General features: G+C 65.6%; 3 protein-coding genes across 4 annotated transcripts; 2 read left to right on the top strand and 1 right to left on the bottom strand.

Moving 5' to 3' along the window:
* The first annotated feature begins 4,865 nt into the window (after nucleotides 1–4,865).
* ANKRD34C (ankyrin repeat domain 34C) lies at nucleotides 4,866–7,566 on the top strand. 2 transcript variants are annotated; one of them, XM_005521679.2, is made up of 3 exons: nucleotides 4,872–4,983; nucleotides 5,475–5,643; nucleotides 5,748–7,566. In XM_005521679.2, exon 3 carries the CDS (start codon nucleotides 5,790–5,792, stop codon nucleotides 7,308–7,310), a length of 1,521 nt encoding a protein of 506 aa, XP_005521736.2. In that variant the 5' UTR covers nucleotides 4,872–4,983; nucleotides 5,475–5,643; nucleotides 5,748–5,789; the 3' UTR covers nucleotides 7,311–7,566. The 2 variants fall into 2 exon arrangements, with proteins under 2 accessions (XP_087919374.1, XP_005521736.2); XM_088063248.1 differs by having other exon boundaries at nucleotides 4,866–4,983; nucleotides 5,475–7,566.
* Nucleotides 7,567–8,731: 1,165 nt separating this feature from the next.
* On the top strand, nucleotides 8,732–11,427 carry TMED3 (transmembrane p24 trafficking protein 3). Its single transcript, XM_005521680.3, has 3 exons — nucleotides 8,732–8,984; nucleotides 9,601–9,849; nucleotides 10,285–11,427. Exons 1-3 carry the CDS (start codon nucleotides 8,820–8,822, stop codon nucleotides 10,519–10,521), a joined length of 651 nt encoding a protein of 216 aa, XP_005521737.1. The 5' UTR covers nucleotides 8,732–8,819; the 3' UTR covers nucleotides 10,522–11,427.
* Nucleotides 11,428–12,362: 935 nt separating this feature from the next.
* Nucleotides 12,363–14,485, bottom strand: LOC102108930 (gonadotropin-releasing hormone II receptor-like). Its single transcript, XM_005521804.2, has 4 exons — nucleotides 14,443–14,485; nucleotides 13,472–14,022; nucleotides 12,925–13,129; nucleotides 12,363–12,799 (listed from the first exon to the last, which is right to left on the bottom strand). Exons 1-4 carry the CDS (start codon nucleotides 14,483–14,485, stop codon nucleotides 12,363–12,365), a joined length of 1,236 nt encoding a protein of 411 aa, XP_005521861.1.
* Between the last annotated feature and the right edge of the window lie 1,697 nt (nucleotides 14,486–16,182).

The raw sequence follows: 16,182 nt of genomic DNA, 5'->3' as shown, positions 1-16,182 counted from the left end.
CACACCTGGAACCCCCCACACCTGGAACCCCACACCTGGAACCCCCCATAGAACCCCAAAATCTAGAACACCAGACATATAACCTCGAGATCTAAAACCCAGAGACCTAGAACCCCAAGATCTAGAACCCCAAAATCTAGAGCCCAATATCTAGAACCCGAAGATCTAGAACCGGACATCTAGACCCCCAGACCTAGAACCCCCCAGACCTAGAACCCGGCACCTAGAGCCCAGCACCTGGAAACCCAGTCCTGGAACCCCGCATCTGGAAACCCACATCTGGAACTCCACACCTGGAACTCCACACCAGCTCTCTGCTGATCCCTGCTCCCTGCTGATCCCAGCTCCTGGCTGCTCCCTGCTGATCCCTGCTGATCCCTGCTCCCTGCTGATCCCAGCTCCTGGCTGCTCCCTGCTGATCCCTGCTCCCTGCTGATCCCTGCTGATCCCTGCTCCCTGCTGATCCCAGCTCCTGGCTGCTCCCTGCTGATCCCTGCTCCCTGCTGATCCCTGCTGATCCCTGATCCCTGCTGATCCCTGCTCCCCACGCACCCATCCCAGCAGCAATCCCTGCCAGGCCCTGACAGCTCCCTAAAGCTGCTGCACTATTTTTACCCCACAGTTGCTATAGAGACATCAGAACCCCTCTCTGTGATGATGCAGCTGCTTTTGGGTGATGCAGTGTCTTCCAAAAGCTCTGCATCACCCACTGCATCACCCCCTGCATCATCACCCACTGCATCACCCCCTGCATCATCACCCACTGCATCATCACCCCCTGCATCATCACCCCCTGCATCACCCACTGCATCACCCCCTGCATCACCCACTGCATCATCACCCACTGCATCATCACCCCCTGCATCACCCACTGCATCACCCCCTGCATCATCACCCCCTGCATCATCACCCACTGCATCATCACCCCCTGCATCACCCCCTGCATCATCACCCCCTGCATCATCACCCACTGCATCATCACCCACTGCATCACCCACTGCATCATCACCCCCTGCATCACCCCCTGCATCACCCACTGCATCACCCACTGCATCACCCACTGCATCACCCCCTGCATCATCACCCCTGCATCATCACCTACTGCATCATCACCCACTGCATCACCCACTGCATCACCCCCTGCATCATCACCTACTGCATCATCACCCCCTGCATCACCCCCTGCATCATCACCTACTGCATCATCACCCCCTGCATCATCACCCACTGCATCACCCCCTGCATCACCCCCTGCATCATCACCTACTGCATCATCACCCCCTGCATCATCACCCACTGCATCACCCCCTGCATCACCCCCTGCATCATCACCCACTGGATCATCACCCCCTGCATCACCCCCTGCATCACCCCCTGCATCATCACCCACTGCATCATCACCCCCTGCATCACCCACTGCATCACCCCCTGCATCACCCCCTACATCATCAGCCACACTTCAGGTCCCCCTGCACCCCGTCTGGTCCCAGAGCTCCGTGCCAGCCCCGTGCCCCGGGCTGGGCTCAGCTGCTGCCTCCCCAGCCTGCCCGAGGTGCTGCTGTGCTGGGCAAGGTCTCACCGTGGCTCGCGTCCGGCCAGAGCCAGGGACCTGAGGGGACAAGGAGCAGCAGCGTGTGGCACTGCAAGGCCACAGGAGGTGGCAGGGCTGGCACTAACATCGTGGATTTCAGCTGATTGATCTCTGGCACACCCATTTTCCCAGCAGGAGAAATCAGGTCCCAATTGAAGCAGGTACAAAGCTGACCCAGGCTCCAGCTCTGCTCAGATCTGAGGGGAATACAGGGTGCTGTGGGCATGGTAGGACCCTCTCCTCCATCAGACCCCAGGAGGGGCATGGCTGTGGCCAAACTCTGCTGGGCTGGGACCCCCCGTGCCCAGGGCAGCCCCACAGGTGGAGGGACCTGTGCCCCAGGTATCAGCAGCAGAGCCAGTGGTGCCCCCCCGAATGCTGAGCTGTGCTCAGCCCCTGCCACTGTGGCTGGGAACGGTGGAAGGGCGGCCGTGCAGGGATGAGCTGGCAGGAATAACTCACACAGCCCTCGGCAAAGCACCCAGAATAGAACCTGCCCATAGCGGGTGCCTCTGGGGAGATGGGGCTGCTCCAGCCCTTGGTGAGGCTGCACCGGCACCCCACCTGTGCCTGAGCCCAAAGGGGCCAGGAGATCCAGAGGTGGTCCTTTGGGTAAGACCCTTCCCCAGAAGACAGAGCCAGCTCTGCTCAGCCGGGGGGTGCAGCTCCTCCCAGGGTGAGGAGAACATGGAGCTAACAGCTCCTCACCATCCTGTCCCTGCCCCACAATCTCGGCCCCTCAAGGCATCACTGCAGCCCCTCGAACACCCTGGGAACCACAGCTGCACCCCACAGAGACCAGACAGCCTCGTCACAGTCCCAGAAAGCAGCTCCCCCTTCTCCAGGCTAGGCCAGGCTCTAACCATAACCTCAGCAAGCTCCAGTAAATGGGTGACAGCTCCCAGGCTGCTCATCCAGGTGGGACAGTGCTGGGATGGCCCCACAAAGCACCCAGCTGTTCTCCTTGTGACTCAGTTCTGTCACCTCTGCCCCTCTCTGTCCTGCCAGGAGAAAGGAGCCCCGTGCCCAGGTGAGGATTCTGGGTGCCGGTACCGCCCGTGCCACAGGGGATTGGTACCAGCAGCAGCTCCTCCAGGCACTGCCCAGCCCTCCACTCCCTGCCAGGGCTGTCCTGTGTGGGCAGAGCACCCTGTGGTGGCACCCCAAAGCCACCTCATCCCAAACTGATCACGTCTGTACCCCATCCTTCTGCCCCCAAGGCTGCACAGGCACTGCTGAGACCAACCCCACAGCTCAGAGCCCTGCACAGAGCTGCAGCTTCTCCAGCAGCCATCCCTGTGTTGCCATGGCATCCTCAGGGATGGCAGAGATACTGGTGAGGAAGAAAAGGACGATGAAGATAGGTGGACACATTGGCTCTGCAAAGCCAGGGCATGGCTGGGGAAGATTTGAGACCCTCTGGCAGCAGGCAGGGACTATTCTGCTCCCCTCCACGGAGGCTTCAGCTCCCAGGACTGGCATCACCGTGCTCCCCTCCCTGCTGGGGCATCTCCCACCCCATGGACACCTGGAAGTTGATGAGTCTAGGCTGGTGGAGCAGGAAAGGGAACTCTTGGGTTTTAACATCTTCAAGGACAGATCATTCCTGCTTTCCAGCCAGGACCAGCCAGCCTGGGTTCGGCACAGGGCTGATAACTCACAGGAGCAGCAAGGGGGCCAGGGGAGGAAGGGACACTTGCAGATGGGGCTCCCCAACCCTTACTTCCAACATTCTCCTAATTGCAATCATCAGGACCTTCCCTCTTGCCCCACAACCACCTCCTCCCTCCTTGTCACCATCCCGACCATGCTGGGGTGCCCTGGCAGCAGAGCAGACCCTGGGGACTCCCTCTGGTGCTGGAGCTGCACCCCCACTGCTGGGCAGCCTGGGGTCCTCCTGCCACCACAGCTTAAATTTAAACCCTAAATTTGTGGGTTTTGGGAGTTTATTTTCAAGATGTTTCTTGTGTTAAGGTGTTTATATTATCTTGCTTTTAGGAGTTCATGTGTTTGTTTTTGACAAATAAACTGGTGTGCTCATGCATCAGAAAATGGACAGAAAACACATTTTGGGGGTGTTTATGGCCAGTTCAGGCAGGTACTGCAGAGTGTCTGTGTTACCAAGTCAGGAGGAACCTGCCATAAGATTTCCCAAATGCTCCCTAACACAATAAGACTGACTTAATTTCTCTGCTAGCTCTGATTCTCACTGTCATCATCACCTCTGAATGAAGAACGCTGCAATATTAGATTATATTTTATTAATCACAGGAGAAATTTCTCCAAATGTTAATGTGATACGGAGGGTGTGATGACAAACATCCTCACAGCTGTGACGGGTGCAGAAGTGCAGAACCAAGGGGGTGAGGGTGGTGGTCGGGGGCATCTGTGACCATTTCCCCCTTCCTCCGAATTCCCTCTTTCTGCTGGGACTGCTCTGAAAGAGACACCGAGGAAAGCGGAGGAAGCTGTTGGGAAGGAGGTTCCTGCCCAGATGCGAGATCTGGGGACAAAGGAAGGCGAGAGAGGCACCGCTGCTTGTCCAGGTTCGTCGCCCTGGCACTGAGGGCAGCTGTGCCCGGGGAGCTGGCACAGCCACCCCAGCTTCTCCTGCAGGCACGGAGCACTCCTGTGCCCCAGGTGTGCCCTCGGGCTCTCCCATGTGCGCTCACGACACGGAGCCATGAACATCAGAGGGGGCTTCGGGGGGCCGCAACTCCCCCTGCTCCAAGTGGGGACAGCTGTGGGCTCAGACTAGTTCGGGGTCTGGAGAGCCCCCGCAGCCCTCCAGGACACGGACACAGAGCCCCGCAGCCCCAGGACAGGAACACAGACCCCCGCAGCCCCCAGGACAGGGACACAGAGCCCCCGCAGCCCTCCAGGACACGGACACAGAGCCCCCGCAGCCCCCAGGACACGGACACAGACCCCCACAGCCCCAGGACAGGAACACAGACCCCCACAGCCCCAGGACAGGGACACAGAGCCCTCGCAGCCCCCAGGACAGGAACACAGACCCCCACAGCCCTCCAGGACACGGACACAGAGCCCTCGCAGCCCCCAGGACAGGAACACAGACCCCCACAGCCCTCCAGGACAGGAACACAGACCCCCCCAGCCCCAGGACAGGAACACAGACCCTCGCAGCCCCCAGGACAGGAACACAGACCCCCGCAGCCCCAGCACACCCACACCCCCGCCCGCCGCTCCCCGCACCCACCTGCGGGCGGACGCGCCGCCCCCCGCGCCCTCCTCCTCGCGCAGCGCCGGGCAGCGGCACCGGCACCGGGCAGCGACACCGGCACCGGCACCGGGCAGCGACACCGGCACAGGGCACCGGGCAGCGGCACCAGCGGCGGAGAGAGGCACCGGACACGGGCACAGGGCGGCAGGTAGCGGGCCGGGGGCAGCGGCCGCACCCCGGCATCAGCACCGCAGCCGGGGGCGGCGGCAGGAGCGGGATGGCCGCGGCTTGGAGGGACGCGGGAGGGGACAGCAGTCCCGGCCGGACGGGAGGAGACGGCCGGGTCTCCCCCGGGTCCCAGGGGTACCCACGGGAAGGGGCCGTGGGGAGCTCACGGGCAGGGAGTGGTACCGGGGCTACCTTTGGGAGGGGCTGGGAGCAATGTGAGCACTGACCGCAGGTCCAGGGGCCGCATGGAGGGCACAGAGGGGTGGGGAAGGGGCGGCAGGCTTTGCCCTCTCCAGGGACGCTCGGGGTGCACTGGCTGCTCAGGGCTCCAGGAACGCTCTGAGGAGTGAGACAGGGAGCAGGGGGCAGCAGGAGTGGGCGGCAGTGGTGGTTAGTGAAGAGGTAGAAGCAGGAGGCACTAGAAACAGAATAGACAGCATGACAGTAGCTGTTTCTCCTTCCCTCCGGCAGTGAGGAAGCAGAGATCCCGGCTTCAGCCCAGGAAGCCATCAGGGAAGTTCACACAGTCTCCAGTGGGCTTCATGCTGTGGCCCCCCAGACACAGCAGGCCGGTGGAGACCATCAGAAGCTCTCTGATCTCCTGGGGAAGCCGAGACAGCCGGGCAGCTGTCTGCACAAGGTGGGCATGGCCAGAGGGACGGTGGGATGTGGGGCAGTGCCCGGAGCACGGCATCCCAGGAACAAAGCAGGGGGCTCACCTCTCCTCCCCGGTTCCCCCCACAGCCGCCAGCCGCAAGTGCCATCACCCAGAGGGAAGCAGCAGCCATGGACGAAGCGACGGAGCTGGAGCTGGGGGGCAACTCCCTCCTGAAGGCCGTGTGGCTCGGGCGGCTCCGGCTGACCCGGCTGCTGCTGGAAGGGGGGGCTTACATCAACGAGAGCAACGAGAAGGGGGAGACGGCACTGATGGTGGCCTGCATCACCACACACGTCGACCAGCAGAGCATCCACAAGGCCAAGATGGTGAAATACCTGCTGGACAACAGAGCCGACCCCAACATCCAGGACAAGTCTGGGAAAACCGCCCTCATGCACGCCTGTATCCGAGGGGCTGGGGGGGATGTGGTGTCCCTGCTGCTGGAGAGTGGGGCAGACCCCAGCCTGGAGGACCACTCGGGAGCCTCAGCGCTGGTCCACGCCATCAATGCCGAGGACAACGCTGTGCTGCAGCACCTCCTGAATGCCTGCAGAGCCAAGGGGAAGGAGGTGATCATCATCACCGTGGACACATCAGCCTCCGGCACCAAGACCGCCAAGCAGTACCTGAACGTCGCCCCTGCGCTGGAGTTCAAGGAGAGGGCTCCCCTCGAGGAGGGCGCATCCCCCTCTGGTGATCACCTGAAAACTCCCATCTCGGCACCTTCCCCTGCCGGGAAGGAGAGCAGCATTCCCACCCCACACCCTTCACACACTGGGGATGCTGAGCCACCCTCCCCGGGCCAGAGAGCTGGCACTGCTCGGAGAGCCCACCTGCCGCGGCTGAAGCGGCTGCGGTCAGAGCCATGGGGTCTGGTGGCCCCCTCGGTGCTGGCGACTTCTGGTCACCGCGACGACACGCGGCTCTGCGCTGACAGCGAGGTCATCACGGGCATCGGCGACCTCTCGCTCTCCAAAAAGCCCTCCCTCAGCCGGAGCAGCAGCAGCAGCAAGGGAAGGGACCCCTCTCTCTTCCCCCCAGTGGATGAGCAGGCACTGGGGCCACTGGCACGGAAAGCCAGCCACGAGAAGAGCCCGAGCACGCACCCATGCCTGTCCCGGAGCATCACAGTCCCGGAGGAGCCGGAGAGCTCCAGCTCGGCTGCGGGGATGGACCCGCCGCACCGGTGGAGGCCAGGCACTGAACACAGCGGAGACTCCCAGGTCACCGAGGCGGGGAAGGGGCCACCAGAGAGCAGGAAGCTGAGCGGCTCTCACCTGGCCTTGCTGGATGGTTCCTGTGACTCTCCCTCCGGCAGCACCAGCACATCGCCCAGCAGCGGCCGGCGCCGGCCACCCGGCTTGCTGGAGAGGCGAGGATCCGGGACCCTGCTGCTGGACCACATCTCCCACACAAGGCCAGGATATCTGCCCCCCCTGAACGTGAACCCCAACCCTCCGATTCCTGACATTGGCTCCAGCAAAGCCCCCTCCCCGCTGGCTGCTGGGCTGAAGCCGCTGGTGCCGCTGACACCCGGCTCACCCAGGCGGGGTGATCTGAGAGCCCACAGGAAGCTCCTCCGCAGACATTCCATGCAGGCAGAGCAGATGCGGCACCTCTCCGATTTTGAGGAGCTCGTGGCGCAGTAGCCGTGTCACCGTCGGTTCACAGGGAGGGGACCGAAGCCGTGCTGTCCCTGCAGAACCGGGCCGGTTCCCACACTGAGTGGCCACTGTCTCCGGGGACAGGCTGGTGGCCAGCGGGTTCAGCACGGAGCCCAGGGGCTGAATCGGGGGCGGGCTGACCGGCAGATCGATCCCCCACTTTCCTAGATCGCCAAGCTCCGTGCCAAGGATCCCACCCGCAGTTCGCTTATTCCTCACTAGTTGCGATCCGCTTTTCTTACACCCTGCTCGTTCTCTCACCGAATCCCCTCCGGGAGCCCCCGGCGGTGATCTCTGGGGCCGAGGCGTTCATGAAGTGCCTTCCAGGGGGGGAAGGGGCTCGGTGGGCTCCAGCGGGGGCTGGAGGAGCGGGAGCACCCGTCCAGCCACGGGCCGTGTCGGTGCTCTCCCGGAGCGGGAGAGGGAGACAATCCTCCACCTCCGAGATTCCGGAGCGCTCCGGAGCTGCGGCGGCTGAGCTCACCCGGCCCCGCTGCAGCCTCGCCGGCTGTGGGCCGGGATGGGCTTGTCTCTCTCTGAAGCGTCTGAACTTCAGGGGGTTCATTCCCCAGCACGCCGAGGAGCTCTGAGTTCAGGAAGCGCTGGATCCCCAAGCAGGATGGCCCCAGCCCGGCCGGGAAAGCCTCGGCCAGCGGCGGGGAACCCGGGATGCCGAGTCACCGAGGGGACACGGGCTGAGCCCAGGGCTCCATCCAGCCGGGAAAGTGGCAGGCGCCGCTCCGGAGCCGAGACCCCGCGGGCCCCGACCCGCGCAGGGCCGTGCCTGCCGATCCCGTGGCTTCATGAACGCGTTCATTTACGAGACTGCGTGTGCATGGGCTGCAGGGGCAGGCGCTGGGGCGACGGAGACTTTTGCACTGGTTTTGCCCCGCATTAATAAAGCGCTCAGCTTTGGATGGAGGCTGATCTCGCGTGGAGCCGACCCCAGCCGCCCGGCCAGGAGGGTCCCCGGGAGTGCCGAGGGGATCCCCGGGGCTCCCGGAGCGCTCGCCCGGAGATGCCGGGGGGCTCCCAGGGTGCCGGGCTCGGTGGAACGTTCCCGGGATGCCCGCGGGTGCCCACCCCGGGCCGGAGGTGCCGCCCGCGCCCCGCCCCGCTCCGCTCGCAGCGGAAACGCCACGTCAGGGGGGCGGTGTGGGGGCGGTGCTGGGGCCGGGGCCGGGGCCGGTGAGGGGCTCGGTGCGGGGCTCGGTGCCGGTGCGGGGCTCGGTGCCGGTGCCGGTGCGGAGCTCGGTGCGGGGCTCGGTGCCGGTGCCGGTGCCGGTGAGGGGCTCGGTGCGGGGCTCGGTGCCGGTGCCGGTGCTGGTGCGGAGCTCGGAGCGGGGCTCGGTGCCGGTGCCGGTGCGGAGCGCGGTGCGGGGCTCGGTGCCGGTGCGGGGCTCGGTGCCGGTGCCGGTGCGGAGCTCGGTGCGGGGCTCGGTGCCGGTGCGGGGCTCGGTGCCGGTGCCGGTGCCGGGCTCGGTGCGGGGCGCGATGCCGAGCTCGGTGCGGGGCGCGGTGCGGACCCTGTGCCTGGCCGCGCTGCTGGGCGCGCTGGGGACCGGCGGCACGGAGCTGACGCTGGAGCTGCCCGACAGCGCCCAGCGCTGCTTCCACCAGGAGCTGGAGAGCGGCATCAAGTTCACCCTCGACTATCAGGTACCACCCTGCCTGTACCTGCCTGTACCTTCCCGCAGCCCTGCATGCTCCGGTGCCGGCACCCCCTGCCCATACATACCCCTGCCAGGGCCCCTCCGCCCGCACCCCGTTTGTGCCCCGTCCCTCTGCTCCTGCCCATGTGTTGTCTGTGCCCGCGCGGCCGCCCGTGCCCCGCTGCCCGTGCCCACACCCCTGCCCGTGTGTGTGCTGTTGCCTCTGCCCGTGCCACCTGCCCAGGCCTGTGCCCACACTCCCATCCTGTGCCCTGCAGAGCCCCAGGCAGGGCTGCAGCTCCCTCCTCCCGTGTGCCCCCCAGCTCCCTCCCAAAGAGTTGTTCCCAAGCCCAGCAGCGCCCACCTGAGAGCCAGGTGTGGGATGTGCCCACATTGGCCACGGATGCCCCTGACCTGGGTCATGAGGGCTGTCCCTGTCTCCAGGCACCCCACTTGAGCCACGGACACCCCACTGTGGTGCACGACCTCCCCAGGGCTCCCCTGGCCTGGGCCCCGTCCCACGGGCATGGTGCCCGCTGGCCTCACGCAGCCGTGGGGCCCTTGCCACGTTGCTTGGCGTGTGCCACCACCTGAGGTACATCTCCCCACACCTCATAACACAGGTGATCAGCGGAGGACACTATGATGTGGACTGCTATGTGGAGGACCCCAACGGCAAGACCATCTACCAGGAGACCAAGAAGCAGTACGACAGCTTCTCGCACCACACCGAGCTCAAGGGTGTCTACACCTTCTGCTTCAGCAACGAGTTCTCCACCTTCTCCCACAAAATTGTCTACTTCGACTTCCAGGTGGGCGATGAGCCGCCCATCCTGCCCGACATGAACAACCGCGTCACTGCCCTGACACAGGTGGGTCCCGACAGGAAAGGAGGGAGGGGGGGTCCTGCCACAGCCCCAAGCAGCCTTGCAGGACGGCAGTTGGGGACTTGTTCCCCTCCTCCTCCGCTGGATGCAGAAGTGCCAACCGCCAGCCAACAGCCCCACCGCACACCACATCCTCTGCCTGGGTCTGGGGGGCTGTGCTGGGTCTGCGCTCCCCTATTGCAGCAGCCCGTGTCCATCCCACATGAGGGAATTACATCAGCCATTCCATCCCTTGGTGGGAGCCTCTGGGCTGGGCACCGCATGCCCCGCTGGGTCTCTCAGCTCTGTCCCACTGGAGAGCCACCCTGGATGGGTCCTGGCAGGGAACCTACAGCACAGACTGCCGTCCTGGCACGGCCCTGGGCTGCCTCAGCTGTGCCATGTCAGAAGCAATAGGGCACCCTTGTCCTTGTCCCCCAGATGGAATCTGCCTGTGTCACCATCCATGAGATGCTGAACGCAGTGATCGACTCCCAGACCCACTACCGGCTGCGGGAGGCGCAGGACCGGAGCAGGGCTGAGGAGCTCAGCGGACGCGTCTCTTACTGGTCACTGGGGGAAACCCTCATCCTCTTCGTGGTCAGCATCGGGCAGGTGATGCTGCTCAAGAGCTTCTTCACTGAGAAGAGACCCAGCAGCGGTGGAGCCGGCACCTAGAGCCGCTGTGCGTGCCCCTGAGCGGAGCAGGCCGTGCGACGGCTGCGGCCCCGGGCTCGCACTTTGCCTCCCATCTGTGCCGTGGGTGGCGGGGGGTGGGAGCAGGGGGTGACGTGACACTGCCGAGCTGGGCGACAGTCACCCACCTACAGGCGTCCCCCGCTGTCACCTCCCACGTGCCATCGCCCGACCCGCCCCGTCCCCTCGCCTGGCCACCCTGTCCCCGTTCTCCGGCTGCACTGGGAAGCGGCTGGGACCAGCACCAGCATGGACACCGGGGCTCCCTGGGGCCTGCGGCGTGGCTGCCCCAGAGCCCCGTGCGGCTGCCGAGGGGTTGGGGCAGCGCTGGTCCGCCTGGCAGCCGCCCAGGGCCGTCAGCCCGAGGAGAGCTGCCCATGAACCGGGGCTCTGTGTCGGCAGCCCAGCTGTCCTGTGGCGGGCAGGGTGCTCCCAGCAGCCGGGCCACGGCACCAGCAGCGTCCAGCAAGGGAAGGCTTTTTGCTGGGTGGTCCTCTGGCTCTACCAGCTCCTCCCCTCGCAGCATTTCTCGGGCTGGCAGCAGGTGCTGTGCTCGTACCAGTGGTGGTATTTTCATACAGAGTCCGTGCCTGAGACTCAGCCCCCTCATACATTCCCCCCACCCTGCAGACACGTGCCCAGGAAGCCCCATCCCTGCCCCAGAAGCACAGAGGACCCACACACACGTGGGATTGCAGCCCCTCGTTCCCTGGAGCCCCACAAAATGGAGACCCCCACAAGAGCCTGGGGTGACGCTCCTGTGCAAGACTGGAGTGACTGGTGTGCTGGCCCTCCAGCCCTCAAGCAGGTGTGAGATCATTTTTCAGAGCTAAAACAACTCCACTAGACTTTTCCTTTGCCACTTTCAAATAAATCCCTGCAAGCATGGCTGGCACTGCCATTACTGGGCACAGCTTCTGCCTGCCCTCCTGCCTCGCCCCCCTGCCTGCGCCAGCTGAGCTTGCCCCTGGCACAGAGCAGCAGCCCTGTCTGTGCCCACTGCCAGGGGGTTCTGCTGGGGTTCCCACGGCACAGTGAGGACCAAGGGAGCCCTGCGTCCCTCCCCAGCACAGCGGGGACCCTCGGGCAGAGCCCAGCTCTGTGGTCCCTTCCCTGAGGCTGGGGGATGCCAGGGCAGTTCTCCTGGGCTGTCCCTCACTCTGTCCTGGTGCAGGGAGAGTGAGGGGCCCGGGCACCCCCAGCCCTCGCCCACCTCTCCGGGCCCCAGCAGCCGTGCTGGCTCTGCTGTCAGCGCTGGCCTTGGGGCAGTGCTGCAGGCAGGAGAACCGGCCCCGTGTGCCTCCCGACAGCCTTGGGCAGCAGCCAGGAGCTCCTGTTTGGAGCAGAGCCAACATCAGCAGCACTCCGAGACTGCTACCAGCCTGGTGTTGGCTGGCACGGACCAGCCCTGTGCCCACTGGCACACAGAGCCCTGCCGGGATGAACGGGGATGGAGCAGCCAGCCCTGGCCAGGCTGTGGATGGCCTCGAATCTGCCCCTTCCTGGGGACTCTTGAGCCACCCATGGTGGGGCCAGGGGCAGCTGTGACCCCAGTGGCTCAGGGGGCTGCCTCTGGGGACGCCAGCTCAGCTCCCAGACAGGGGACACGGGAGGGACGAGGGGTGGCCATAGGACACTTTATTGCTGTTCAGGGCACAGAGAAGGGTGAGGGGATGGGGGCACCCCCACCAGCCCAAGCCCGCAAAGGCACTTCAGGGTGCGGGGAGAGATCAGCAGTGACTCCATCCCCACTGGAGCTGTGCTGACCCGGTTATCCTGCTGCCAGAGCCCCTGCCCTGAGCGCCCCAGCGGTCGCGCTGGTCTCACAGGGAGCTGCTGTGACTGGAGGCGTCCCTGGCAGCCCCTCGGGACCTCCGCAGCTCCTGCAGTCCCCGCCCGGGCGGCAGGGAGGAGGCTGAGCAGCGGAAGGAGCCGGTGGCTGGGGACGGGGGCTGGGCCAGGGGGCCGTGCTTGCATGGGCACCCCCAGCCCCCGCGCAGGGGGATGGTGAAGAGCCCGTACGTGATGGGGTCCAGGCACGCGTTGAAGAGGCCAAAGATGAAGAGAATGTGGGTGAGGGCCGGCGAGATCCTCTTCTCCATGGCGCGGGGACAGAACCAGTGCCAGAGCCCCAGCAGGTAGTAGGGGGTCCAGCAGAGGATGAAGGAGGAGACGATGACCAGGCTCATCCGCAGCATCCGCAGCCGGGCTCGGGGGATGTTGTTCCTGGAGCACCGCAGCGACGCGTCCTGCGAGGAGACTGGAGGGGCACAGCCCGTGAGGGGAACGTGGGGCTGGGACAGGGGAAAGCTGGGCTGACCCTGCAGAGCTCCGGACAGGACTGCCCCGGGTTGTGGGGCCGTGTCCCGTGTGGCCGGCACTCACAGAGGCCGGAGCCCATGCGGCGGGAGATCTCCAGCAGGATGCGGGCGTAGCAGCAGACCATGATGAGCAGCGGTAGCAGGAAGAGGCAGGCGAAGCCCACCATGTTGTAGAGGGTCTCCTGCCAGGGCCGGGGGAAGCTGCCGCGCGTCGTGCACTGGGTGAAGTTGTGCGGGGGGCGCAGGGTGATGGTGTGGAACACGAACAGCTGGAGACGAGAGAGGCGGGGTGGGCGTGACGGGGGTTTGCGCTTCCCGAGCCAGGGAGGGCACCGGAGGCCAAAGCAGGGACCCCCAGACCCACAGCCTGTGGGGTGGGACCTGTTACCACCCCTGCACGGGCTCTGCTCCGCACTGCCAGGGGCCTGGGGCGCACCACAGGCAGCGGGCAGAGCTGGGTGAGGGGGATCACTGTGCCGGCTCTCCACGCCCACCCCGCAGGGCTCCCCATCCCCACCCTGCAGGCCCCCGGCAGTGACCCCGCACAGCGTCAGCAGCCCCCGGGCTGGCTGGGGGTCCGTCCCGGGGGCAGGGGGTCCCGGGGTGGGTACCTGGGGCACGGCCAGCCCCGCGCTGAGGAGCCAGGCCGCGTGCAGCATGGCGCGGTTGCGGGCGCGGGCGCGGGCGATGGCCAGCGGGCGCAGGATGGCCGCCTGCCGGTCCAGGCTGATGACCACCGTGACGAAGGCCGAGGCGTACATGGCCAGCAGCCGCAGGTACATGAGCACTCGGCAGGCCAGGTCGCCCGCCCGCCACTGCAGCGTGATGTTCCAGACGGCGTCCAGCGGCATCACCACCACGGTGACCAGCAGGTCGGCGGCGGCCAGGTGCCGCAGCAGCAGGCGGATGTGGGGGCGCCGGCCGCTGCCCCGGCCCCCCACTGCCCGCAGCACCGCCAGGTTGCAGCCGGCCGAAAGGGCGAAGAGGGCGAAGGTGACGGCCACGCGCACCTGGGCGGCGGGGGAGAAAGTGGGCAGCCGCAGGGGCTCCTCGCCGTGCTCCTCGGGGGGGCTCCAGGCGCAGCCCCACTCGGGGGGCGTGGGGCCGGGGGGCTCCGCACTGGCGTTTCCCACTGCAGGGCCCAGGTCTGGATGGCCCCTACCTGCCACGACAGGCAAAGGGGCGGTGGCAGCCCGGAGGTGGGGGGCTCTGGGAGGGGCAGGCCACACTCAGCACCGTAGGTCTGTCTCCTAGAGTCCCCTGCTCAGGGCCACAGTGCCGATATCACATTTCTGAGCTCGCTTCCCCGTGTTCCATCCTCGCCTACTCGCTGCACGCTGCTGCTACCCCAGAGCTTCCAGCAGCCCCCAGAGCCCCTCCAGGCCCCCAGAGCTATGGGGGTCCCTGGCACCGAGCAGGGCAGAGGAAGACAGTGGCAGCTGACCCCAACACGCCACCCAGCTCAGGCCATTATTGCCGTGCCCCCCTCCCTGCCCAGGGTATCCCCTTGCCTGGGATGGTGACCCCACCCAGCCCAGCAATGACACCTGGAGGATGACACACCCCGTTCCCCCCGCCTCACCTGCATCCAGGCGGTCCTGCCTGGCATTCCCCAGCCAGGCCATGGCAGGGCCGATGCTCACACCGTGCCGAGGCTCTGTGCTGAGGGCTCCTGCATCTGCTCTGGGGCACGAGGGGGAGCGGGGCAGGTGCCGGGGCAGGTACTGCAGAGAGCCGGCACCTGCTGCTGCAGCTGCTGTGGCGTGGGCGCCCTTGGCAGCTCTGAATGGTCCTTGACGTATCCAGCGGCTGGGAACAGCACGGTCCTTCCCCTGCCACCCACAGCACACGGACACACGTAAGCCTGCGTGGTGCTCAATGCAGCAATGGACAGTGGGATGTGCCCCACATCGGTGGGAGGGAGCCCCCCAGCCCAGGGGGTGCTGCCAGTGCCCCCCAGCTCTGGCACTGTTGCTGCCAGGGCCAGGTATCAGAGCACACAAAGGCTCCTTGCATTGAGCTGCAGCATTTGAGGGGGGCAGACCCACACGTCCCTCCTCCCAGCCCTGCGACTGCCAGCTGCTCCCCCAGACTCATCCCCATGGCAGTACCCCCACACTCATCCCCATGGCAGTGCCCCCACACTCATCCCCGTGGCAGTGCCCCCACACTCATCCCCATGGCAGTGCCCCCACACTCATCCCCATGGCAGTGCCCCCACACTCATCCCCATGGCAGTGCCCCCACACTCATCCCCGTGGCAGTGCCCCCACACTCATCCCCGTGGCAGTGCCCCCACACTCATCCCCGTGGCAGTGCCCCCAGACTCATCCCCGTGGCAGTGCCCCCAGACTCATCCCCATGGCAGTGCCCCCACACTCATCCCCGTGGCAGTGCCCCCAGACTCATCCCCGTGGCAGTGCCCCCAGACTCATCCCCATGGCAGTGCCCCCAGACTCATCCCCATGGCAGTGCCCCCATGGCTGGAGCACATGCCCAGGTCCCTTCAGCCGTGTCTGGAGAGCGGGGGCTGCAGCCTAGGAGAGGGCAGGGCAGGGGGCTGCTTTACATCTCAAAGCCTTGTCTCCCGTTCTGCCACCCCCCCAGAGGATATTAACCTCATTAGAGAGTCCTTTCACACTCCATGGGGTTCATTAACCCCCCGCTCTTCACCCCAGACCCCAGAGCTGGGAGGATACTCCCCTGACACATTAGCACATGGCTGCCAGGTCCCAACACCCTCCTGCTAATGGGGACCCCAGACTTCAGGGAGCCACCAAGGGGGCTGGGGGCATAGGGTCCCCATCACAGGCTCCCACTCTCTGCTCCTGGAAGGGTCTCCAGTCCATGGGCTCAGCCCCATCCCCACACCGAGCTGGACCCCAAATCTACACATTTCATTCTGTATTGGGAGCTCCCACAGGCCCAGAACTGCCAGGTGGGAAGGCTGGATCTGGAGGCTGCTGGGGATCCTCAGCCCTTCCTGGCCAGGGGTGAGCCCCCAGGGCAAGGGGAGGGTCCCTCTTGATGTTCCCCCAAGTTGCTCTCCCAGCTGCTGCACAGCCCCCAACCCCCAACCCAGTGAGGAGACCCCCGGCACGCCAAACCCCATCCCGTGCCCAGCTCCTGGGGACAGCCACACGGACACTCAGAGAGGACACAAGGGTTTATTCACATCCAGCCGCCGCCACCCGGCGCGTCCAGCACGGCTCCAGGCTCTGACGGGGCAGCTCGTCCCTGCAGCTATCCAAGGGCTGTGTGCGTCCCCAGGCTGCAGGGGTCCCGACAGGCATCGTGGGGCTCTGGGTGCTCCAGGCCCGGG

Source organism: Pseudopodoces humilis, chromosome 16 (assembly GCF_049639895.1).
Source record: "Pseudopodoces humilis isolate 2021_Gansu_Grassland_sample_001 chromosome 16, ASM4963989v1, whole genome shotgun sequence".
Lineage (NCBI taxonomy): Eukaryota > Metazoa > Chordata > Aves > Passeriformes > Paridae > Pseudopodoces > Pseudopodoces humilis.
The sequence above is the reverse complement of the archived record's forward strand: the minus strand, read 5'-3'. Positions and strand labels throughout refer to the sequence as shown.